The following is a 27,199-nucleotide window of genomic DNA, read 5'->3' as shown; positions in this document are numbered from 1 at the left end:
GTCCCCCAAGGGTTTTAATCAGAATGTGGCATCACTATTAAATTGCCAATTTCTCCAAACCACATACTACCTAAATGTGGCATGTCAACAGATGCTAATTCATAGAGTCACTTGTAAGAGCTGTCATCACTTCTATACTTTGTTTGTGTGCATACAGTACCACACTCAGCTGATGCTAACATTCCCCTATGTAAGTGAAACTAACTGCTCAAATATAACAAAGTGGTGTTAAATTTACAAGCCAAATGTTTGATTTCATGAAATATGTTATAATATGACATGTATAAGATAATAAACACCCTCACCTCTTATAGATAATCTAGTCTAGGTTAACTGTACATAAATTGTGACGTTCTGCCTCCACGCCGCTAGAGGCGCTCCTGGGGTTTTGATGTGGGTCTGGGGTTGAAGTTAATTTCCTGGGTGATTAGTTGACCCACCTGTTTGATTTGTATTTAAGGGATGTTTTTTGTTCGACACATTGCTGGTGTGTACTCGAGGTTGTAGCTGGATGTTACACCAAGTTGCGTTTCAAGAGAGGAGAGTTCATGGAGTGATGTTCCTTGGTTTCTTTTTATGTCCTGTCACCACGCAAGGTTTGTGAGTGTCTTATGTTTTATGTTTAGTGAAACCGTGTTACGGAGCGTGTTTGGTTTAGCCTGTTTGACAGTGCTGTTGTTCAGGTGTTAGTGGTCCTGCGTTATGTCTTGTGTTCATGTTTAGGATTTTGGCCCGCAGTGTACGGAGCGTTTAGTTTAGATAGAGTTTAGGTTGTTTATCGTTTTCCTGCAATGCAGTGATTTTTAGTTCTTCCTTTGTGTTGAACTGAGTCCTGCGGTGCAGTGAGTTTTTGTTGTGTTTAAATAAACCACTTTATGTTAACTGGTAAGACACTGTGTTTGGGTCATGCATTTGGGGTCTTCCCTCTCCTGCCCCAGGGTTCCGTCAAAGCCCCGTCGGTTCGGAACCGACGGGAGGAGTTAGTAGGTTCCCTGTCAAACCCCGCCGGTTTGGAACCGACGGGGCGAGTTCGTAACATAAATAAAGTGAATGACTTGGTGTTTTGATGCTCTCTGAAGCAGGTTGTCTGTCATTCTACTCGTCCACATCTGTCCATCTGTTTCCTAAATCCTCCCACTACAGAACAGGAGAATCTGACCTTTAGGCATAATGGACTACATAACCTGGTGACTAGTGGGTAATGCAGTTTTTAATGAACTGAGTTGAACTTTCAGAGCAGGGAATGTAGTAGGCAGAGAAGGCAGGAGGAAAGGGAGAAAACAAGAAAGGTAACGGGTATTGAGAGGAAGAAATACAAAACAACAGCTAGATAAGAATGTTTGCCTGTTATTGTTTTCCGTGTCTAACATCCTGAGACATGGCCTGTGGTATTCAGGAGATTTAATGTGGAGGAGAGAGAGAGAGGCTCTACTCTCCCTCAACACCCCAGGGGAAGCCATCTTTAATTCATGAACACTATAAAAATAAAGGTTTTTCTCTGATGGCCCTGCAGCCTGTAACGAACTCTCATAGCTACATGGCACCAGGCAGATGTTGATGCCGTCGTTATAGATGGATACCGTCGCAGGAGACCCAGGTTATATTTTATGCAGAGATGAACCGAGTCTACCTTTTGCTGTGCTATTAAATGGATTTCAATAAGCTGTGTGCTGATCTGTCTCTCTCCCAACACTGCAAAGACACAGATAAACCAGATTCCATATAAAGTCTCTGCTACTTCGACACCTCGCCTCACCTTTTTTTTCTCGACACCTCACCTGATTGCACTGTTTTAGCTCCGGAGCCCCTGACTGGACTCTGTCTGGAGGTTTCACGTACCTGAGGTCTTTATTTTGAAATGATTTTAAAATGAATGGTTTTAGATAGAAAGTGCTGCCAGTGCTATGGTGTGTACTGTAAGTTCAACCTCTTTATCTCTTTCATGTTCTGTATGTTCTGTTTGATAATCATTTATCTACACAAACAAGACAAGATAATGTACATGCCTGTAACACAGTTGTGATGTTTTAATTTGATGTCAACGTGTCATTTCATGTGTAAACCATGACCAAAGTATAGTACACATAATCGGTGTTGACAGTATGGTGCATTTTGTCTGTGCATTGCATTAAAAATACTGTGAATTTACATCATACCAACAATAAAAATATGCAAGAATACTTATGCTCAAAATGAATCAGAAGCCTGCCCAGATAATTTATGTTGAAAATATGAATATGTAATACTCTGAACATGTGATCAAAGCAGTAAGGAAGTTGTATGTGCTTGTAAATTCTAGTTTAAAGCAGAGAAGCATCAGAATAGAAGCTAAATGTAGAACAGTCAGAGCTGGCAAGTCAAAACAAGAAGGCCATGCAGCGTGATCAGTGGGTCAACGAACAGGTCACGTTGCCTAATGAGTCCTAAAAAGACTGCCACTTTTCAAATGCCATCACACTGCGCGGACATGCTCCATTACTGAACCTGTTTTAGCAGATGCTGACTCTTTGGCTTTCCTCTGAGCATATGATTGCACCATTTGCTGCCGACTGCCATGGATTGTGAATCTGAGTCTCCATGGAGACGGTCGATCATTTCATTATGCCACTGTTTGCTTTTCTCCCTCTTATTTGTCCCTGGTGGTATTATACAATGAAAGTAACTGAGAGGATGCTGTAATGTATAATTTAAGGGGAATTATGAATAATGTGCTGTCTTTGCGATCATGTCTCTCTGCTCCCCCTCAGCCTGTCTGTCTGACAGGGAGGGATTGACAGCTCTCCACATGCGCTGTAACTAGAGCGTGACACAGTCGCATCCAATGAAACAACGGCTGATCGGCTTTTTGGGGACATATTCCTCTTTGTTAATGTGCCCTAATCATGCTGAAGGTGTCCAACCCCCAAAGCAGCAGCAGGAGTTTAGGAGTATCTGCTCACGCATGTGAAATCCAGTCTACTCTGCGTGACTATTTCCACAGCAAACTGTTGCACTTTCCCAGTCCAAGCCTTACTTGTGTATTTCTACATTTATCTGGATTGATTTTAGAATGTAGGTACGTACATGATGAGCAGGGGATGCCTCAAGCTCTGACAAGTTATTTCCATAATTGCGTTGTAAAACACAAAAAGCCCAAGTCTAAGTAAGAACAGTGACACCTGGCGGCTGACTGAAGCCATGGCTGAACCCTAATGACACGTCTCGTTAAAAGAAAAACGTGTATACGTAGAATAAACAAGTGGAACAAAACTTTATTCAAAACACATGTAGTGAACATCCACAGCACCTCCCTATACCTCACAAGTTCTCAAATCCCCCCACTCCCAAGTGCCCCAGCTGCCATAAACGGTACTGTTACGAAACACTTTTCGTAACACCTACATGACGGGGGGCAAAAATCACGGTCGCAAGCCGGGGGACACATACTGTAGTCGATCGCGCCATCGGGGGGTTGTTGAGGGGAGTGAGTGGAGGGCGCAAAATCATGATCTTGCCTAGGGCACCAACTTGTTCGCAGCTCTCCACCTCCACAAACTACATTTCTTCCTAACTACTACTCCCATGACTCCCCGGGCTCAGCCTTTCCCTTGCTTCATCCGATAAATCTTAGATTCACGTTATTATTTCCAAAGCCTGACCTCATATTGCCTTATAACTCTCTCTAGACTGGAGAGTAAACCTAGTGAGGCAGAGAGAAGCGTTCACCTCCAGCTGCTGTTGCCCTTTACTTTAAACTGACAGCGTAGGTCCTGCCTAGTTTTCTAACAATTAGGCCTAAGCAAAAAAACGTGTCTCTTTATGTATTTCATATCAGTCAAAAAGCTTTAAAGGGCATCTTTGCCCCATTCTATTGTTTTTCTCTCAGGCCACATACCTGTTTATGATTAGGGAGAGCTGTGGGGGTCAAACCTACCAGTTGTTGCATCATTATTTTTTTGTGATATGCAAAATGGGATGTTATATTTTCCTGATCTATAGCTGTATATGACAGAGGCATATAGTGTGATTCAGGAGGTCCAGATTGTTTTTATTTCCATGGTGATGAAAGGTAAGAGCAGTACAGACTCCTAGCCTGCTGAGATGCTGGGTTGTCAACTTGGTTGAAAGCCGGTTGGAAAGGGGCGTGGGAGCAGAACTAACAGTATCAAACGTTGTTACACTCTCAAATGGAGCTGCAAGCCCAGAGAGCAACATTTAGTTGCTATCCCAAAACCACCATGAGGGGTGCCAGCTAAAACATTTAGTGGCCTTTCCAGCAGATATGATGGGCACACGTCTCCCTCCTGCCTCATGATTTATTCAACAAGAGCTTCACAGGAAGCTGGTGTTTTAGTCACAGACATCAACCTCCAACAGCATCTAACTGGAAATGACAAAAAGGCAGTCAGAAGATTAGCAGCCGCAAATTACTTGAAACATCATTGCCTATTTTCAAATGCCTGAAATTTAGCATCAACTGTACATAATAGGTCCTTGAATCAGCCTGACTGAACAGATGTCACCTATTTATAGCAAAACAAATGTTAAGCAAAGATAGGCACAAATTCCTTCCCCCTGTGGGACCTCTGCTGTATTCTAGTAAGGAACACATTGTATCATCTCAGTCCTTTAGTCTGTGCAAAAATAAAATGCAATGAACTGAGCAACACAACTTCAGAAGCGCAGACTCTAACACGGATGTAACTGTTACTTCTCAAACGACAGACGAAGCAAGGATCCTTCAAGGCACCATGGCCTAACAATTATACAATTACTCAAAGGCACTTCATTTATGTCACGTGCTGTAGCCACTGTAACAAAAAGCAATGATTTTTTATAGTTATGTATTTGACATCATTCTCAAAGCTTCACTCATCCACAGTATAGAACAAGGGTACATTACAGTGAGATCATTAACCTTCCCATGTTGTACACACAGCAGTTGTGGGATGTAGAAGCCAAACAGGCTGATGCGTGTCCACCTTCCTGTTACACAGCAGTTGTGTAAGTGTACTGTAAGTTACAGTGCATCAGATGCTAGTAAGGTGTGTACTGACAGACATACAGTGATTTGGACAAGTGGAAGCCACTGTGCAAAGCCTTGTAGTCAAAACGAGTCTTGGAATGATGTCTCGCGGGTGAACAAGCTTGTTTGGTTTTCTTGGGCGATAATTCCATTTATTTTAGAAATATGAATGAACACACTGACTGTTTCCACTCAGAGTTGATGAACTTGATAAAAACCCAGCTCTTTGTCAAGGAGCACACTACTGGGACCACCTTCCCTTTTTTGGTGGGGGCAGAGACCCACTTCCATCGTATAGACCAGATTCTGAAAACTTTAAGATGGACGCTTTAGCCGAGCTGTTTGAGACACAGAAAAACACCGGAGAAGGTCTTTAGACCAATTTTTATGGGTGCTCTTAAGATGGGGTTATGAGGGTTATGAAGTACGTTAAGGTGGAACATTAAACACAGGGTCAGACCTTTTAGACACACACCACCCATCCCTGTTGGTTGTACTCTGTTTGTGTTTGTGTACTTTTTACGTTCTCAGGTGCTCCTTGTTACCAACAGTAATGCTTCTGGTGGCCATCTTTAAGGGTTGTCTGTGTTCTCTTCTAGTTCCCTCCAGACCCTGGTCTATAGGTCACAGGTTCTCTAATGGTGCAGATTATTCCCCTGTTCTTCCCTCTGCTGAGGAAACTGCTCAGCTCTTGGTGAAACATGTGGTCCAACAAAATCCCCAACAATATTTTGTCAGAAATGGGGCCTCAGTTTGCAACTGCTGGCTGATTCGATAATTCTGCCATGCTTAATCCCTTGATGCACAGTATCTGTTTATCTTGGTTCATGAGTCTAGCAGATCTCCTGGATTGACTTCTTGGCCCATGCTTGAAGAGTACTACAGTACACTGGTTTCTGTGGTTCATCAATTTTAAATACGCTTTATTAGGGGGTTTAACATGGTTGCTGATCCACTCCATCCTCTGACCTCCAGCCAGTCCAGTTCCAGTGGACTCCAGAGGCTGAGTTGAAGGCTTACTTCACCACCTTTTTGTCTACCGGATCCTACTCGTCAAGTCATTGTGTGTACTGGATTGAATTTGCCCACAACACACTGCCCTTTATCATTCTTGGAGTCTTCCCTTTTGAGCCAGCCCATGCCAGCCCCTTGTTCCAGGCGCAGGGAGGCCAGAGAGTGGTCTCCTCCATTAGATGGTACATTAAGCACTGTAAGTTGAGATGGTTGAGGGCCCATATCGCCTTTTATAGGGCCAGACCACAGCTGAGCCTTGTGCTAACAAAAGATGGTATGCTCCAAATGATAAAGTCATCATTGATACTATCATACTGATCTCCACTCCCAGCATAGGAGTCATGGCCTTTTTACAGTACCTTAATAGAATGAAATTAGCTCCTTGAAATATGACATTATGTTTGTTCTCACAGTACCTACAGTTTAATGTGGCGGATTTTGTCTACATTTTAGGAAGTGCATCACCGGTTATGTTTACCTAATGCAAAATACCAACAAAAGATTTTAAAGAAACATGTTTAATAGACGATGTTACAGAAAACGATGGGATTTTATGCAATAAATCTAACCATCGATAGGAAACCAACCAGGTTCAGTGTCCGGTCATCTGCCTCGATAGGTTGGAGTGGGAAAAAAATGGAACTGCTACTGTACATACCCTTTATGACATGGTTACAGGTTGTAGATGCTTTTCAGATCATTGTTTATTTTTCTTTTTTAAAACCTTTTCAATCTGTGAAAAATGTTTTAGCTTCACTTCTTTAAAGCTTTAAATTCAGTGTTGCCACATATAGGATTAATATGGTATCTGTACAATAGCTTTGGGGTCTATACGATCTACAATAATGTAGAGCGAATATACAATAGTTTTGAAACTCCCATTCATCATGTTTTGATGTCATTTTGATTGACGCGCACATGACCAGAAACTGTCTTCACTTGTAGCTGCTTGGCTCCTCCCCTCTGTCAATCATCCAGCATCACAACAAAAAGCAAACATGAGTTTAGAACCGAAGCAACCTACTAAAAGGAAAGGCTGAGAAAGAAATGATACAGAGACTGATGAGTAAACCAAGCAACTTCATTGGTTGGTTTACTGTAGTAAATGCAGTCACTCACCTGCAGTACATGCTTAAATGCATCGTCTCTACGGAACTGTTTCTCGAAATATTCAAACGCTTGCGTCACACGTGTACAAAAGAAAGATGTATCATGCTAAAAGTTCTGCAGTGTGTATTGCTGTAACAAGAGGTCAGCAGTTAAATGAACTTTTGTTCCACTTTAAGGAGAGAATCCCTCATCTGCATTGAACTAGAAGTAATGAAAGTGTGGTGGAGCATTGAAGATTGATGCCCAGGAGCTCCCAGACATCTTCCCTCTGCTTTTCAACCTGTCCTTCATGTCTAAACACTCACCCCCCTTCGCTGTTTTCAGTTGTTAAGCTTTGCGTCTCTGCTACTGCACCTTTCCTTATTCTCCATGTCCTGATACTCCCCTTTTCCAGCTCTTTCTCTAATTATCTCTTTATTTCCCAGTTTCCCTTTCAGCTTCAATCTCTCCTTGAAATTTCTTTCTAACACAAATATTGCTACTGTAGCTACTCTAGTCAACAAAGATTTGTGAAATTGGAATATCTCTAACCTGGTCAGAGCTGAATGGATTTGCAACTGTAAAATATCTGATTTACAATCATTAGCATCACCAGTAGCAAGTCTAGTCTCAGGATGCTCATTGTTTTCTCACTAAAGCTGCACATGCAACTTCAAAATCTAGATGCTGCTTTATGTCTAATAGAAAATCAATGAGCCAGAGACAGACAACAATGTAAATTGTTGTAATGCATTTTATTAATTTATTTTATTTGTGGCTTTATTTGGTTTCCACACTAACTTTGTACGTGTCCTTATTTTCTAACAGGTGAAGCTTCGAATTGTTCTGGCTTGGTGTGGTTTAACTTCGTAATCAGTCCACTTGATTTTATTTTATTATGTTTTTTTACCTTATTTCATTAATACCTGTAGCCGTTATTGTAGCTGTTATACTGGGCAGCTCATAAAGTGTGTAAAAAGGACTGTTTAACCTGACGATTTACTGAGACACTAGATGGGAGGTTTTACAGACGGCATTTGCATGCGCGCGCACACAAACACACACACACGCACGCACGCACGCACACACACACACACTCACATACACACACAGTACTTAACTCCTTGCCTTGATCTAACTGGCAGTCACATTATTGCGTGAAACTGCATTGCGGTACCCTGTGGTGCTTTTAGTTTTTATAATTGCATGCTGAGAGCCTGGTCAGTCACTTAGGCCTAGTAGCTATTAACCACATTTATCACATTTGCTTCTAAATCTGGGTCTACTAATAAACCATTACTTACTCAGTTAAATAAGCAGTCTTAATGTAGCCCAGGTGGCTGATAGCAGGCTGGGTAACTGGCATTGATGACCAAGTCCCTGAAACTAAGAAAGTTCAGTTCAGTAACGATACCGTATGCTGATACTTTTGGTCTGCAATAGCTGATAAACTATCAAAGTCTTAATGTGAGAGTGAAATGTTCTGACTGTGTGTTCCAGGTAAAAGCATGGCGTATAGAAAAGTATGTGACACGCAGACTGGCCCACTGGTTGGGGAAGCACTGCACTGCTCTGGTGAACTGGATCTGGATTGGGACCTGGACAAGGAGGACCTGCAGAAGCCAGGGCCCAGCATGGATGGCATGCAGATGCAGCACGTAGACTGCCAGTTGTCAGGTAGGACTGGGCTTTCACTGGTACTTACCTTTATGATTCAAACTGTACACATTCTGTGAAGCTCTACATGCTTATTCAAAGAACAATTACAGATGATAATAAATCAAATGAACAGTATAGTAGATGTCAGGGAAATCAATTTGATGAACAGCACCTTTGGGATATTTTTATGAGTTGATGAATTATTCATAACCACTGTCTCACATCAATAGGAATCCCACAGATTAAAACTGTAAAGCATACAGTGTTAGTTACTCACACCAGCTAATATGTTGAATCAGATTTATTGTGTGCCGGCTTTTGTTTTGACATGTACTGCTATGATTTGACTTAATGTAGTAATGATTGTTCTGCGCAAACAAATCACATTGTTTTGCATGATCCTTTGTGGCTGTCTATGATTTAACTTGTTTACATATTTTACATATTTACGTATCGTGCACATGTGGTTTTATTCAATGATCCTTGTACAATTTAGGAAGTAGGTCAACTTTTTCAAGTCGGTCTTTAATTTTACTATACAATAGTTATTATATATATCATATATATATATATATATATATATATATATATATATATGATATATATACACACTCTGTGTGGAGCAGCACCCCCGCGACATGGGATTAAGCGTTAGAAAATGGATGGATGGGTGTATAGAGAGACAAAATCTGAAGCAGTGCAGTGGTTGATACAAAAGAGTGGAACTTCATAAATGCCCTAAAGCTTGACTTGAGTTCCTTGGCTTTGACTTGTGCCTAAAGATTACTATCAGCTGTAGTTTTGTATCCTCACAAATGCCCTGTGGCATGAGCAGAATGATTTAAAATCTCAGCTCTAAGTACTTAGTCGCTTTCCCTTTTGAAAGGGCCCATTTATAACTCTAAGTCTAGTTTTAGCAACTCCACCTGCCAGCTTTACCTATTTCAGAGATTTTAGCAAATCATCAGATTCAAAAGTGTCCAGCTCAACTAGTTTCTCTGTGGAACTTAGTCAGAGCATACACAGAATAGCTTTAGAAAACATAGTTTCAGATAAAGAATGTTTTTTTTACGTGAGTTGTCGACTGATTAGCAAATGATTACCACACAGCTCTTCCTATGTCCTTCATGTGCATCTCACTGGTTTCACTCTAGGCTGTTCAGACCCCGGGCCGGACCCCGACCCTGACCTAATGGACTCCATCCAACCGTCTGTCTCAGTTTCTCCACATGGACGGTTTGAGCGACTCCAGGAGGATCCTAATTACATCTCCCACTTCACCAGGGCTCCTGGTCACAAAGGACAGCGACGGCTGCAGTGCTCCCTGCTCAGGTAACTCAGTGTCCCATAGATCAACCTTTAACCTTCAACGCAATGAGTTCAGGAAACACAATTTTATGTATTCTAAGTCACTTTTTTGTAAGTTAAATCTTTGAAAATAGTGTTGCAAAGCCCAAACCAACCAGTCTGTTTGTCGTTTCACATGTCATTATTTCTAATTCATAATAGTCCAAAACATTGATATACTGTATTGGTTTCAATTCCCTTAACACTACAACTGTTCAAATGTTAAAATTCAACACAATGTTTCTCCTGAAGCTGTAAATATTTCCCAATACACTGATTAAAACTGAACTGGGAGTTCCTAATTCCCACAACAGTCACAGCTGATGCCAGAGTGGGAAGATTGCATGTTATCCACATAAGTGCCACTGCAGGGTCCTTCAAGTCAAGGTCTGAATGACGTCGTTAGACTTTAAGCCACTATTACCAACACTGACTCAACTGCTATGAAAAGGTAATAGCAGCCTCTCAAATGTCAATCTGCACATCAAGCCAAAGCCCCCATCTCATCTCAGAGGTATTAGACATCGCCAAAAGACTGTGATATGTAGGCCTCACATTTCAGTGATATTGCAAGAGTTCATTTTTGACCTTGAAAGGAGAATAAAACATCTTATCCACACTTCTTCTCTCATTAATACAAAACTCTACCTGTTGTGAGTTGTTGTTGGAAACAACAAACACATTTCTGATTTATTTCTGATTTTGTAGGTACTTCCTGGCAGGTCTGGGCCTTTTTCTTTTGGGTCTTCTAATTGGCTGGTTCACTCACACACCCACTGTCAAACCACCTACTCTTCCAGCTGAAACCTCTGACCTGCTAGAAGAGCTGCTGAAAGGCATCACAGCTGACAAGATAAATGCTTTACAGAGGTAAGGTCCTAATTCCTGCTAATAAACCTCCTCCTCCTCCTTCTACCAAGCCCTCACTGTGTGACATACAAATCCACTCATTGAAACCTCCTTTTCAGCTCATGTTAGATCTGCACATGAAAGCAGTTCTGAGAGGTTATAAAAACCACAGAACAGAGAGGAACACAGAATAAAGGTTCAGCTGGTAAAGAGAATTAACAGATTGAGCAGCCAGACAACATCAACCGAGTGTCTGGAAACTCAATTTAATATTGTTATTACAGTATTTACTGCATGCAGCTAATTGTTCTTTCTATAACTGAAACTAAGAAAATAATATTTGGAAAAAATTCTTGCTGGCAATAGGTTGAGCCATAGTCAATGATGTTTAGTGGAGTTAGAAGTTAAGAATTGATTAAAGTGTATGAACAGAGATTATTATTATAAACTTCTCACGTCTTCATTTTTCTGATGATAAAGATGCTGTTTGTGGTCCATCTCATTCCTCCAGGAAGTCGTTTTTAGCAAAAACATAAGCAGAACTTCAAAAACTAAAAGTATAGAGAACACAGGTTCACACAGCAGTAATATTGTATGTGATGTTTTGAAGATCACACAGTTTGAGTTATAAGTTCACAGGGTCAATAAACTGGCTGGTATTTAGTATTTGACACAGTGAAGAAGCACAGATAAGGGAAAAAAAGCCAAAATAGAAAAGGATTCTGGGAATAAGATGTTGGGAAATCAAAGCAATGTTGGTGTTATGGAGTCGACTTGAATGGATGTTGAGAGAAGGAGACAGGGTAACTGACAGAAAGGATAATAGTCAACTCTGGGCTGCTATCGATGTTACAGTACAGCTATCGTGTTCGTGACAATCGGCAGTCACGGCTGTTTTCTTCCAGCCAGGTAGTAATCCATTATATCCAAAGAGGAAGGCAAGGAGTCAGATAGTGGAGAGGTTGCAGAAAGCAGATAAAGACTCTGTAGCAGGTAGCGGGTGTGTTTTTGTTATTTGTACCACCGATACAAACCTCCATCAACCTGAACGCTGCCTCTCCAAGCCAGAGGATCACGGGAGGCCTGGGTGTCTCTGCGAGATAACTGGCTTTGCCACTGAACTGAGACAATCATGTCACCACGGCTTCCCTCACTGACTTCCTCATGCATTTCATTATTTATTTCATCCCATTTATTTTTCAAGGTGCCAGAAACTCACACTGCTTCTCCGCCATCTGTGAGAGTGATCAGTTGATGGATGGACACATAGAGACGTGTTTTCACCACCTACTGCCTCTCACTTCATTAATATATCAATTTGTACAGTTTATTATTCTGGGCTGGACTACTCTGTCCCCTGTTGTATAATAAAACTGTCAATCTCGACTCTGTGGCAACTAAGTGGTGCAGGTGAACAAGGAGGAAAATGGCTAAAACAGACATGGCACCAGCCTGAAATGAAGCAGTAATATCACACAAGTTGATATATTTACAAAGAGACAATAATTAGTTATGATCACAATCGCAAAGCCTGCCTCAATATCGGAATTGAAATTAGCAGCATTTAACTGAAATGCTGCTATGCCCAATAGTGTGGTTGTGCGTCTTCAGTTTTTTATTATAAACAAACAAACTTCACATTCTATAAAAAGTCAAATGAGTCCGGTCTCAGGTGAGACTGGACCAGTTTTTAATACCAATTATATTTTCCTTTCACCTTTCTGATGCTCTGTTTGGATATTTGGGGACTTGTCTTTATTATTTATTATGGAGGGTATTTCCCACTTTCTCTGTGATTGGAAAACTCACAGGTGCTCACACAGTTCAGCTCACAATGTTTTCCTCTTAATTACTGCAGACACTCATGCTTGTCTTGGCTCATTCCATTAGCAGGAAGTGTGGTTTATGAAGGCAGGTATTCTAAGCTCAATTTGAGCATGATCTATAACCATTGTCAAAATAAATAAGCAGAAGAGTGAGGAGCAGAGGTAATGAGGCAGCTTTAGCAGAAGATAAAATGCAGTGTGACTCCCTTCAGTCAGGATGACTTTAGGTGGAGGACATTATGTATAGTCATTATGTTATCAATCATATGACAGCCACAGTAGTGTTCACAGTTGACAGCCATGTATGGTGTTCATTGCATGCTCACTTGTAGTATTAATGGCACTGTGCCTTCAGTCTTTGTCTCTTTGTAAAGAATTCCTGGACTTTGAACACATCTCTAGCAGCAAACTCCTCTTTGTTATTATGATGAAAACATCAGATTCCAATTCTACAAAGAAATTCAAATAACACAGAAAAATGCAATTCATAACCTAACACAAGTCCAAACTAAAATGGTGGATGCTCCTTTATGGTCTGGCTGCCTGTCTGAAGTTATTGCAACACAAAGTCAGCTCCCCATGAGTCCAGGGAAAAAACAGGTGTGTTTTACATACACAGTTAAGACGGATAAGTACAGTATACGTCCTCTTTTACTGGTTATAAATCCTTCAACAGTCAATACTGTACAATATAATATAGAAATGACAAGAAACAGTTACATGAACTCCTTAGTTGCATACTGTAGGATTCAGTATTGGATGAGGCAGAACAGCTGTTGGTCCTGCATGAAGCCACCACGAGAAAACCAAACCCATGTCATGTAGTCTTTGATCTCTGCTGTTGAAGCAATGATTCTGTTTTCTACAGTGTAAATCAAAGAAGTCTCAACCAATGTGCTGCCCTTCCAACTTGTTGCCATGTGTTAAAAGGCTGCATCCGGTGGCTCCTGGTGCTGCCTGCTTTAAATCGTCCTCATTTTGGGCCTTGCCTCATACCATACCTGCTTCTTTTCTTCTCTCCTGATATAGTGCTGGGCATGATGCTGAATGTTGAAAAGCATCCTTCTTCCACCGTTGGACCGTTGGTGAACAAATAGCTCCACAGTCCTAGTGATGACTGTATACATTGGTCTTGATTTTAGCAGTTCCTCCCACATGATGTCGTTATAGATGCTGCTGTTTGTTTCATCTTCTTTCTTCCAGTCGCCCAAATGATATCTGTCCATTATCAGGGATCTCGATTCGTGAACATCTTTCTGGTTGTAGAATATTGAAGAGTGACAAAAAGAAGGGTGAGAAAAGAGGAAGGCAGAGAGGCAATACTGAATATGAGACGCTTGGCTAGACTGGGAATACCTCAGTGTGAATTAATTGCTGGTGGGTTTGTGTTATTCTCCTCCATTAAATTATTATCTCTGTCTGAGCAGCTCCACATTCAGCACATAACAATCACCATGTGCGTTGTTTGGAGCCTGTCTTCAGCACAAATAGGTACTTGTATTTATTGTTTTTTTTTATTTCCACTCTTGTTTCTCAGCCAAAGGGCCTCTAATGTTTTTTCCCCTCGGTAAGGTTTTTTTTCACTGCAGAAACTTTATGCAAGCAATTATTTTTCAAATTTACACTTCAAAGCAATGTGTTGGGTGTGTGGAGCTGCTTTGGAGAGAAAGTGGATTAGGTTCAAATCCCTAGAAGATGGTTTCCCACTGCTCATGCTGTATGTTGGCCCATATAGCACTTATCTCTCCTGCTAATTATATATAATAAAGTCACATTTACAGGTTCAGAGAAGTGAATGTGAGTATTTTATGTTTGGGTTACTCTGGCTAGAACACCAGACCTAAGTACTAGAACAATAGTAGTGTGATCTGTGTTTGTTTGAATAGCGTAATTTATAAATTTCAAAACCAACAAAACATATTAAGGTGTCTTCATTCGGTTAAATAAATTGGTTCTACGGTAATTGGGTTTGTACTGTATAGAAGAAAAATTGGTGTAGGTGTAACTGACCTTGGGCGGCACGGTGGTGTGGTGGGTAGCACTGTCGCCTCACAGCATGAAGGTTCTGGGTTCGATTCCAAGGCGGCCCTGCTGCCGTTGCACGTTCTCCCCGGGTTGAGAACCCGGCATCCTGACCCGTGTGTGTGTGTGTGTGTGTGTGTGTGTGTGTGTGTGTGTGTGTGTGTGTGAATGGTTGTATGTCTATTTGTTGCCCTGCTGGCGACTGGCAACCCGTCCAGAGTGTACTCTCTCGCCCATAGCACCCCCCGTGACCTCGCATTAGGGAATAAGCGGTTTAGAAGATGGATGGGTAACTGACCTCAAAGGCTCTGAACACGTGAACATCTACTGTATCCTCCTCAATCCCTGAGTCTGATGGGCCAAAGGCTCAGAGACAAGTTGCTCCACACATCATTGTTTCTTGAGACAAGTTGCTCCACACATCATTGTTTCTTGTGTTTATCTTCTTCTTCCGGTGGAGAACTGTGCCTCAGATTATGTCATTTTACATTCTTTGTGTGAAAGTGAAAAATTATAACAGTAAAAAAATTGTAATTCATTCCATTTCATTTATGGCCTGTGAATGTCACAATCCGCCGCACAAAATGGCGGATCAAATACTTGGGGGTACAGGAGACCAAGTCAGAACCAGAGGGGGGAGCAGGTGTCAAATTTAAAGTTGCGTTATTAGAAAACACCAGGAAATCACAGGAATCACAGAAACACTCAGAACAGAATAATGAAAAAACAAAACTCATAAGGCTAAACATGAACAAGAGCTAAAGCAGGCTAGACATGAACAAGAGCTAAAGCAGGCTAGACATGAAATAGAGCTAAAGCAGGCTAGACATGAACAAGAGCTAAAGCAGGCTAAACATGAACAAGAGCTACTGTAAAGCAGGCTAAACATGAACAAGAGCTAAAGCAGGCTAAACATGAAATAGAGGCTAGACATGAACAAGAGCTACTGTAAAGCAGGCTAGACATGAACAAGAGCTACTGTAAAGCAGGCTAGACATGAACAAGAGCTAAAGCAGGCTAGACATGAACAAGAGCTAAAGCAGGCTAGACATGAACAAGAGCTAAAGCAGGCTAGACATAAACAAGAGCTAAACAAAACAAGGTTCAGCAAGAATTGACAATGAGCTGTGAGTTAAGGGAGTGGGCGTGATCCAGAGCAGAAACTTAGTGAGGAGAGAGGGACACAGAATGGCCGGCAGAGCCAGTCCAGGGCCAATACAACATAAATGTAGCTGAGTGAGCAGCATTAAGATGCTCAGAGCTGTAAGCAGTGTCCCACCATGATCCATCAATCCACAGGTTCTCATCCACCTTCAGCTCCTTCCTCTGATTACTTAAACTTCTAATTAACTTTGTTTTAATCAGCAAAATCAGCTGCTTTAGTGACTGATTGCAGAAAAAAAATGATTTGTCAGCAGGAACCATAAGCACCTTGGATTCTAAAGTTGTCCACCTTGTCCAGACTGTGTCCTGTACATGCACTATAGTGTATGCAGTAGCACGCTAGTCACAACATTACAAACCACCAGGTCCATGTTTGTGATCCTATTGTTCGGTAATATAATGTCTCCAGACAGCTTAAAAATCTAAACTAAGGCTTATTCACTGTACTAAAAATGATATGATAAAAATATAATATCACTGTGCAAAGACAAGAGCAGGGTTCTGTGTCCAGGGAAGCCGCCCCAGCACGACTGGAGTTTTTGTTTGTGAAGCACAGGCCTTGTCAACAAAGGCTGCTGCGATGTGACAGCCATATCAATAACACTGTGCTCCGCGTTCCCAATAACATCAGATTCTGAATAGATGAATACCAACACATAGGAAGCAGCCGGCTGCACTGACACATTATGCAATTTTCAGCAGTTATGTTTAAATTATTGTAATGTTCAGAGTCACAGAGTTTATTGTTGAAATATAGAGAAGGCGCAAATTATTTTCACAGTGATGATTTGCTGCTGATATGAAGTGATTGGGGGTGAGAGCAGAGAGGAAAACTAACAATGATGTGAAAGGAGCAGGGGTCAGAAAATGATCACAACAAACCAAACCAAACCACGACAGTGAGAGGAGCGCAAACAACACATAGGACTGTAAAGTATGCGCTCTAGCTGCTAGAGCTACAGTCTAGTATACTGGTATGATACTATTTACTCTACTGGTAGGTCACAGTATTAGCAGTGACTAAATCAGCTGATTCAGTGTGTGGACCCTGGTCCCTGTGGACTGGGCCAGTCTGGTTCGCTGTTCAGCTGAGTAAATCAGTGTATGTGAAGGGTAATGGACTGTCCATCAAAGCTTTTCTCAATTAGAAAATGTGACAAGTTGATAAACTCCTTATTCTAGGTAATTTCAAGCAACATTTTTATTTAAGGCAATTTAGAAGTTGAAACCAGTGTTGATGGAGGTTTTGCTGAGTGAGCGCATAGAAGAAACTTCGGTCTTTGCTTGAAGGTTAAGAAACATTGTGAAGTGACGAGAACGATATCCAAGGAGCCTGAATCCAAATATAAAATTAGAGTTTACGCAAAGGGACTAGACATTGGTGTTATTTTTATGACCACTATGAAAATAGGAAACACATCATTCAGATGTAGCTACATTCTACATAAGAAGTTATTCATGATTTGATTCTAAGTGTAACCCATTACGGATCAAAGCTTTTGAGTTCAATTTGTCGGACCCCTGTTTCCTGATGGGACCAGGGATCATGTCCAGGGTATCTCCCTCCAAGTCCAGCTCTGCTGGATCTTCCCTCCGTTAGTGGAGTTTTTCCTCTGCACTGTTATTTGCTGCTCAAAGGGGGAGGGGGGGTGGGGGGTGTCGGCTCTTCTGTATAACTATACAGTCAGAAAACATCAGGAGGGAAAACATGGCAAGCTTACATTCATTGGGGGTTGTTTTATTGACAACAGTTGACACTAAGCGTCTGAAACGGATGAACAACCACTTCAGCTGCTTAATGGAGCAGATCAATATCCTAGAAGTTTAACTGACCTGATGTTATATCGGATTAAGAGCTTTCCCCCTTGTTTTTGTTGCAGTGTAGAGGAGAACAACCATTCAGCTCAGTTCAAGGTAAACACTAGTAGCAACAGTTGTGTTTTAAGGCCTCACTAGCACAAACATTTATGTTGGGCTAGAGACTGATCATCAGCATCCTGACCTTTATTGTAACTCTTCATGAAATGGTGTTTTCTGTTAAATAATCCTTCACTCCAATATTAAAGTCTAAAAACAGAACAGTTACAGAACATTTATTTTGTTCCTCTGTAATGTGCACAATGTGTCTAAAGGCAGAACTGGAAAATCTCCCTAAGGTACTGTACAAAAATGAATCCGTTACTGCAAGACACAGTGATGCTTCAGGCTGAAATTCTGCCATCGTGTTTTAAGACAGCATCCAGTTCTCACACGACATGAAAGGACATGGAGCGATCAGTTTTTTTATACAGGAACTATTTCAGTTTGGTCACGACGTCTAGTATCTTCTGACTGGTTTGTTTTATTAATGTCACACTGTTCCCAAATTTAGCAAACGGAATCAAGTAACATGTCACCATGACCAATAATCATGTCCTTGACAAATAATACTATGGGAAACCTGATGATTTCTTTGCTTTCAGTGAAACCACACACATCCACATGTAAATCAGTGTAATGCTGAATGAGCCGGGGGCTCCTGCTGTTGCATACAGTAAAGGGTGCATGTAGTGAGAGACAATGCTGCTGATTGGACGATAACTAATCCATCACAGATATAAAGTATTCTTCCTGTTTTTGTTGTCTGTGCTTATCTTGCCTTGTTGTAGGGGTTGCGCAGTAAATTTAGATTTAAGATGTAAAGGTTGTAAAGTGCAAGCGCTGAACTATTTTGATGTAGAGGACAGTCAAACTGTAACATCCAGTTCATGCAGCACTTTGAAAAATAGTGAGCCTGAGTAAGATGAACAAAAGAACTCAATAATCAAGTGCAGTGCACGCTATAATTGAATTTTACAATGTATAGCTTCCATGCACATTTCCATTCTGCTGCCTTAGAGGCACAGCGTATCTGTGGAGAGACTGATGCATGCTGCAGCGGAGATGTGCCGAGCCAGCATCGGCACCCACCCGCCAGCTAGCTGCTGCACATTCAGACATTAAGGATAAAATAATGTATGATTATAATACAAAAAAACGGATTAAGTATTAAATGTATTCAATGTTGACCACTATTTACCAGGTGGATGCTGAGGAGAACTGCTGCTGAAACGTCTGACTGATTATATGGCAGTAACTGAACCTGTCCTTCATTTGCTCTGGATTAGGGCCACTGGACACGCAGTACAGAAATGATAGTAACAAACTTGACCTGACAGTGCAATAGGCAGATGCAGGACAGGCTTATTAAAAGCGAAGTGGTCACGTCGCTGTGGTCCTCAGGGGAACTCTGTCCTGCAGCCTGTCATGCACACACTGCTCTAATAGGTTTACTGGAGAGGGTCCCATGTGGGTTGTGCATACACAGTTGCATTGCATATAAAAACATGTAAATGTTACATACATATGAATATACAAAACACTTGTCTCGAAACTAGGTTTTGCCTTCACCCGGTACTTTTCTCAATAACAATATGTCAGAACAAACGGAAGCCACAGGATCAGCGGTGATTCAGTTATTATTATTATTATTATTATTATTGTGCTATTGAGTGTGGACTCATTTCCCAACAAACAGTCAAACAGTTACTAGCCTTTTTATTGCTACTGCGAGCGTGCAGACGGTGGCATCACCAGTCATGTGTCAGAACATCATCAACACGTCCGCTAGCCTGCCGTCGTTTCTTCAGGCAATCGCCTGCTGCATTCACACTCAATTACTCGCCATGTGGACTTCGTAGGATGCTGCTTGGTTAAAGTCCATTTCATGAAAGAAATTCAGACAATTGTATCCTCGGAGCAGGTCCAGGTGATGCTTGCATGCGTTTCCACACCTTAAGTCAGGTGCTTCTAAGAGACACCTGGTTAACGAAAGAGTCATTTTACCTAAAGATGAAACTTGTCTCTGAACCTAAACATGTAAAGTACATTGTCTGGGAAGGAATATAAATAAAAACAACTACTGTATCTCTGTAAATGTAATCTGAGCTGCACCTGAGTATTCTTGTACCTGCAATAGCTCCTGTCAGAGCCGTGATGGCAGCTTTTTTATTACAAACACCTACAGTACCTGCCAAGCCTAAAATATCTACAGTAATATGAACAAAGACTCCATCCTTTTGCTCTAATCACCTGGAGTCCAAGCCAAAATTAGCTCTAAAGCTGAAAGCGCTGCTCACCTTTCACCGTCTGCCTCCATGTGCAGTCAACGCAGAGTTTAATTACCTTTTACAAATCACAACCAGAGCTGAACTATCGCTTGTGAGTGTTGATGTGCATTGATCAGTCAAAAACATTTAAAGGCAGCACTCAACAAAAGCATGTGAGCGCCACCAGAACGTAAACCAGTAAACAGTCAGGACAGTTTACGAGTGTTCTGTAGTGGTGTAAACACAAGCATGAGTTTCTAGTTATACGAATGCATTTGCATCTTCTCATTCATAAGGCAATGCTAACAACCACGTAGCCCGGATCCAAATCCTCCAGATTCACAGGTCCTCCCATCAGCCATCTACTGTAGCTGTAGAGGATCTGTTGCAACGAAGGGCGCCTTAAACAAGCAGTGTCCAACAACCTGTGGCCTCTTCCCTATGATCCCAGCATCCATCATTAGTGGGGGGCGAGTTCTTATATCAGATTCTGGTGCTACTGTTGCCTTACTCACATAGTAACGTCCTTCTTCCATTCGTTGCCCTCTCTCCCATTCTGAAGTGTGGAGTTCAGCCGACACCTCAGTGACCTTGCATTTTAATACATGCACAAACGTCTGGGCCACATTTTCTTTAATTCTATTCGATGATGAGCCAGCATGGTGGCTTGACAGTCTGATTAAAATGGCTCCTGATTGTCAGGACCCTATCCTCGTTAGGATGGTCAATTTAAGGAAGTGCAAACTAGAACAAATGCAGAAAATGATGGTTGGACTGAGCATTTCAGAAACAGGCAAGTTCCCAGACGAGACATGCAGTGAGTTGACCTTTTAAAAACAGGTTTGATGAACCAAACTAATCTAAATCTATTCCATTTCTAGTTAGAGGTTAGGTTAAGATTAGCATATTTTATGCCTACGTACAGATTGTAATGATTTGATGAAGTGAAGCCTTTTTTAGGTTAGTTCTAAGTCCCCCATAATGTTCAACCTGGTCAACCTGCAGTTTGTATCTGAAAAGAAATTATCTTTGGTAGTTTTAAGTACAATCAGCTTATGCATCTGCATGTGAAGTGTGTTGTTACACATGGGATGTACAAAAGTTCTGTATCTAGAAAATGGAATTGTCAGCTGCCTAAATGGAAACCACTGATTTCTGCTTGCGATCCTTTCATTGACTTTCTTCTGGCTTTCACTGTAGCATTCCCGCTTCTTTGACTCTTTGAAGGGTTTCCGCATTCAGCCAGGACCGAGGCCAAGGAAAGCTAGTTAATGTATGTTTTGATGTCCCCGGGTTTGACATCTTAATTCCCAGAGATGCTGGGAAGTGCTCATCGCTGCAGTGGGCACTGCATGGCTCACGGGATGCATTTGTAACTAGTTACCATGGTCTGATTTCCTGGGATTGGTTTTATAAAACATGCACTTCAGTGCAAGTTAGCACTTCGGGGGAAGTGTTTCAGCCGCTGTGCATCACACATCTGTCTCCATCTTCACTACACGCCACCAAATTCCTTCCACCTACAGCCTTTAAATGACTGTAGCTCTGTGTGCATCTGTGTGTGTGTTTGATTTGTGTTTTCCTCACATTCTACAAAGCACCAGCCAATAATGTCATCTGTTTATATGGTGCATGCTTCAGCCCACTGGGCCTGGCAGAGCAGCCAGCGTTTCGCCTTTGCTAACTCACATCTTTACATTTGCAGCAGCATATCACATGGATTGATTACCTGCCATGACCAATGCCCCCCAGTAGAGTTCCACATCTGGGAGCATCTTGGGTAATGGCAATATATTTCCCCTATCCAGATGTTTCCTGCACAATCATTTGAAAGGCCAAGTCCATTGAATCTAGTGTAGTCCCTGTGTAGTTTAACAGTGGATTTCTCCACTATTATCTTCTATCATTGAGACAATCACGCTTCTTGTATATTTTGGTTTCTCTACTCATTTTCTGATCCTGTGATGATGATTTGTTGCACCTGTGTTTATGTGTATTTAAGTCCTGCCCTTCATTAAGCGCTGGTGTGTCAAGCTGTAACCCCGGCAGTTACATTGTGTGTTAATGAAGGAGATTTTTGAGTTTGTGGGGCTTTTGTTTCTTTGACGTCCTTTTGTCAACTTGTTCGTCCATGTGATGTTTTAGTTGTAGCCTGTGGGATACAGTGTTGTTTAGTTTACTTCTTAGTGGTCCATTGTCTCTGTCTTGTGTCTTCATGTTTAGGATTCATGTTGCACATAAAAGACGGAGCGTTAGTTCTCTAGTAATTAAAAGTAGCGTAGTTTCTAGCAGTGAATTTATTTTTAACGTTTCTGTTTAGAGCTTTGGTCCTGCGGTGCAGAAAATTTATGTCTAGTTTCTTACCTGCCTGTGTTTATTAACATTGAATAAATGATTTGTTAATTTACAATTCTGTGTGTGGGTCGTGCGATTGGGGTCTCCTGCCCCCGTGTCAAGTTCCGATAGGGGGAGTTGGTAACAATTCTTACAATAGAAAGGAGCTTTTCAGCGCTTCATATTAATGAAAATGAAGCTTTGTCATTATTTTCACATTTTCCCAAGTGTATATTAGCATATGTAAGTGCATACTGCATACTGAGCGCTCTGGTTTAAGGTCAAACGACAGCACCGATCCAAACAAACAGCAGCGGGGCATTGGTGCAATAGTGACACGTGTCAAATCCTATTTGTTATCATAATGTCAGGGTAAGAGTGCGTCAGGCCAGACTGAGAGGGTGACAGTTCAATGTTTTAGTTTGAAGATGTTGTGTATTATTATTAGAGCAGGTCAAAGCAGGTGTTCTTGGTTTGCAGTTTAGGGATAACCATAGATTTGTGGAGTGTAAAGAAAACATACTGTATTTTCATTCTCGTTAACATTAGGAACCATGCCATAATAGAGAAATCACCCAATGACTGGGCTTATGTCTGTCTTCCGGTATTACACTGGTTAAACACAGTTACAGCTCCTGGTCTAAATGCCGCTTGTTAGCAGTTAAACCCTAAAGCGAGCTGAAAGTCTGAGCGTCTTTGTCTGATTCTGGATAAATGGCAAATCCCAGCTTAATCCCTTATCGTGGTTTTGTGCCACGCCCGTCAGGAATTCAAAACAGGACAGACGTGATACTATGACAGCAGAGAGTCCTTGGTGCCGGGACGCACCATAAGACAAGAGGCAGGGCTCACTGTTCTAAGGGCTTGCAAAGTGCTGACTTACGCCTGATCCCATCCAATTCCTTATGTGTCGCTGTGTCAATCCTGCAGAGTCCTGATTCAAATTAAGATGGTGCTGCGGTTTGTCTGGAGGAAGACAGAGTGACCTTGATTTTATTCTACATTTAACATTTAGAGAGATTTACGCTGCTCTGCTTTTTATTCTGACTCATGTGGCTAAACTAAAATACAGAAAGACTTCTCCTTCGCTCTCCCTCTGCAGTAGCACTTTATTTTAGTTTTTTAACATGTTTAGCATCAGCAGGTTGTTAAGGACTTCTGGCTTTTCCCTTCCTCTCTGTGTTATTGATATTACCAGTGTTTTTGATTGTACCAATAATTCTGAGATTTCATTAGTTTCAGTTACAGCTGTTGACTCCAGATGTTTCTATGAACTACTAGAGTACATGACAGTGACTTAACAGTATTAATTGTTCAGCTCAAGTAATTATGACGTTCAATCTCTGTTTGTGCGAACAAACACACACACACACGCAAACACACTCACACACATTTATTTCAATTTTTTTTGTCAACATTGAAATAAGATCAAAAAAGTGACAACACAATTGTAACTTTTTGCTCATACTTTTAATTCTGACAGCATGCAATCTCATGGACACATCTCAGTGTGCAGGCTGTGGCAACGGCAGCCAGAACAGGGCTCAGAACATCTACAGAGCACCGGTCTGAAGCAGATGCATGCAGAATACAAAGTGCGAGTATTGTACGGCAGTGGGGGAGGACCACAGCACACACGTCCCCCACGCGCTCACTCCGTCCAAGGTGTGCTCTAGTGTTTAACACCATTCCTACTATAACAGCGAAGGATGCACATCCAGTGAGGGCGACTTCAGTTTTGGCATTTGACCTTGTGGGCAGAATCGTTTCATGATACTGTGGAATGTGGGGAAAAGTTTGAACATACTGTATGTACAGTAATATAAAGCATTGCTCTGTATGTAACATGCTAATGTTTATATCCCCAGACTGTCGGAATTAGTTTATAAAATGTCCAAATGTAAATGAAACTTTCAAGGTTCACAGTTAGAACCAAGCCGTTTGCAGAGAGGAACCCCTCGCCTCCAGGCTCCCGGTGACATTCCAGTAGTGCTCTGCAGCAGCTACTTCCTGCTAATCCTGATTGTCTCAGCCGTTTCTGGCACAGACTCGTGGCTTTGTTTGATATAAAAGAATGGCAAACAAAGGAGATTCAAATAAAGAGCCTGAGCCAAGTCTGCACTGATGCATGTACTGCAGGTTCACATCAGCTCCGTGAGCATCTGGGGATGGATGAGGAGTGTGTAGTTAGTGTATGCTCCGCTTCATTTAAGGACGTCACAACTCCCCCTGCTCTCTGCTCCCAATGTCTCTCATCCCACTTCGCTTCTTATGTAACAACGGGCATCCTTCACGTCTTACGCTGCTATGCTAACCCATGACAAGACAGACAAATGTCATCGCTGTGTGAGCCGATGGGAGGCGGTTGTGTTTGTCGCTGAGATGTGACAAGACAGTCAGACGTCAACTAAAAGGTTACGCGGCCAATCAGCCTCGGACGCGGCCGAGACCTGCCACCACAACGAATCAGCAGTGTTGATGAGGGCGGGTGCTGGAGGCGCTCGACGGGAAGCGTGTGCTAGTGTGTGCGTGTGCTAGTGCGTGCGTGCATGCGTGCTTGTGCGTGCGTGTGCGTGCGTGCGTGTGCGTGCGTGCGTGCTTGTGCGTGCGTGCTTGTGCGTGCGTGCGTGCGTGCGTGTGCTTGCGTGTGCGTGCGTGCGTGCGTGCTTGTGCGTGCTTGTGCGTGCGTGCTTGTGCGTGCGTGCGCGTGCGTGCGTGCGTGTTCGTGCAAGCATGCGCGTGCGTGTGCGTGCGTGCTAGCCGCTAGACGATAGTGTGGCACGTTGTGGTAAATGCCGCGCTGCCGGTGGCCGGCGCTGCGCCTCACAAGGCTGCCGGCCTTGGTTCTGTACAAGAAAGTAGGTTTCAAAGTTTCAAGAGCAATTTGTCTTTTTTTTACTGTTAGAAAGCATTTGGAATTTCCCTGGCGTAATTTCTGCCCTCACACGCTCATAGAGCATAAATAAACAAAACGTTGGTACAGTCGTTTTGCACAGCTCAGTGCAAATTACAGGGGAAACTCATTTATCTGGAGCCAGTGGGAGTAGACGCTGCTACGATGGCTGGGACTCCACTTACTCAAACCCTCACATCAGAGACTCCAATAGGTTTTTACCATCTGAACACAGAGAGCGTTTGACTGTGTCGTCCCATTTGGACGCCATCAGCTGTGTGTAAGCTTAATATCTATGTTTTTCAATCCATTTTCCAGGATTTATCAGCTCAGCATTAGTGTCAGTAACCAGGGGGAGTGTGATGTGTAATGCCACCATGTCCCGGCTCCAGTGGAGTAAATTGTCTTGTTATAGGGTCAACTGTGCTGCACATGAACAAGTGTAATGTGAAATATGGTTTACATGTGTGTTAATGTTCTGTTTATCCTAAGTCATTAGACTGTATTTACATAACGTTTCCTGTTTGACATTCAGATAAACAACCGCCTGCAGTTGCTATTTGTTCACTATTAGGGTTATATGTCTAAGACATTAATGGAAGATTCCTCAGACCTCTATGCATCCACTTACTGCTCCACTCCCGCTTCTGTGGGTTCCTAGTGTTCAAGGACTCTCTGCGTGGTAATTACCAGAGCTTGTAATAAGCTTGGGACTGAGACGTTAATGTAGTTTGGGTGGTGGAACGTGCTCCGGCGGCTTGAGCATGTGCCTGACACGCAGCTCGCCGGAACGCGCGGCTCACAGGTTCTGTAATTACTTTGCCACGGCGCTGCCTTCCCCTGATCGATACGGGAGTGGTGGTTCTATGTGCAGCCAGGTTCCCAGAGGGACTTCTGTTGAAGCCACAGAGAAAATCATTACAAATATCCTTTTTAACAAGTTCATTAATGTGATATTGACTTGAGTTGTTTAGAAGAAGGGGGTGATTCATAGAGTCGGCATGGACAGAAATAGGATCATAGTTACAGTGGAGGTAAGAAAGTGTGTTCTCACGCCATGCGCAGCTGCTCTTTACAGTAGCTTGTGCCTCTGCGTTACCTGCTGTATGTCAATGAAATGGTTTAAGAAGTAACTTTAGTCAGTAAGTAATTAGATGAACAAGGCTGGTGGAGATGCTTTATTGCAGTGTCCATACAGTCACATAAACCTATTAGTTTTTAATTTAATGCAAGTGCAGTGTTTCAGATGCATTAGACACTATAGGAAAATACATGGTCATGCATTTGGTTAAAGTGCAAGACAGAACAATTTAAATATACTGAACAGCATAGCTTCAACAAAGGTCACGTCTTATTGTACATAGGGGATCATCATAAACCTAGTCCAAGCGCTGAACGTAGTCACTTTTCCTTTGGTCTGATGCCACCTTTTTCTCTAAAACACTCGTTCACACATAACACATAAAATGTTTATTGAGTCTCCCATGTCTTTCCAAGCTGAGCTGTAAATGAGACTAGATTGACCTCATCCAAGTGTTGTTACTGTATGCCGTCACATCCAGCTCCTGCAGCCATGAAACAGACTCTGGAAGGCCTTTTTAGGTCAACTATGCCATTGTAGGGTGTTGGATATCTCAGCCACACTTTAAAGCACAGAAGACATGGAGAGAGACAAACTGCATGGCAGCAGCTCCCTTTGTCCCTAGAAAGTGGGAGGTAAAGAAGAGATGAATACTTGAGGAAAAGGAGGAGAAAGGGTCAAGAACATGGACCAGGAAGTCACAAGCTTCTGCCTCCACTGCACAGTGTTGTGGTCAAACTGTCTGGAACATCTGGAATTAGACTTAGCTTGTATGTTCAACCTCCAATC

At 42.1% G+C, this 27,199-nt stretch overlaps 1 protein-coding gene across 7 annotated transcripts in view; it reads left to right on the top strand.

Moving 5' to 3' along the window:
• LOC114853122 (inactive N-acetylated-alpha-linked acidic dipeptidase-like protein 2) overlaps nucleotides 1-27,199 on the top strand; it is a 539,927-nt gene that overhangs the window by 234,030 nt on the left and 278,698 nt on the right. For all 7 annotated transcript variants that reach the window (XM_055508329.1, XM_055508328.1, XM_029146091.3 and 4 more), the window contains 3 exons: nucleotides 8,609-8,785; nucleotides 9,922-10,099; nucleotides 10,823-10,984. In XM_055508329.1, the coding sequence (XP_055364304.1) occupies nucleotides 8,617-8,785; nucleotides 9,922-10,099; nucleotides 10,823-10,984 (509 nt within the window). In that variant the 5' untranslated portion in view covers nucleotides 8,609-8,616. The remainder of the gene's footprint in view (nucleotides 1-8,608; nucleotides 8,786-9,921; nucleotides 10,100-10,822; nucleotides 10,985-27,199) is intronic.

This window comes from Betta splendens, chromosome 4 (assembly GCF_900634795.4).
Source record: "Betta splendens chromosome 4, fBetSpl5.4, whole genome shotgun sequence".
In the NCBI taxonomy this organism is placed as follows: Eukaryota; Metazoa; Chordata; class Actinopteri; order Anabantiformes; family Osphronemidae; genus Betta; species Betta splendens.
Note: the sequence above shows the minus strand (reverse complement) of the source record. Positions and strands in the feature narration are given on the sequence as shown.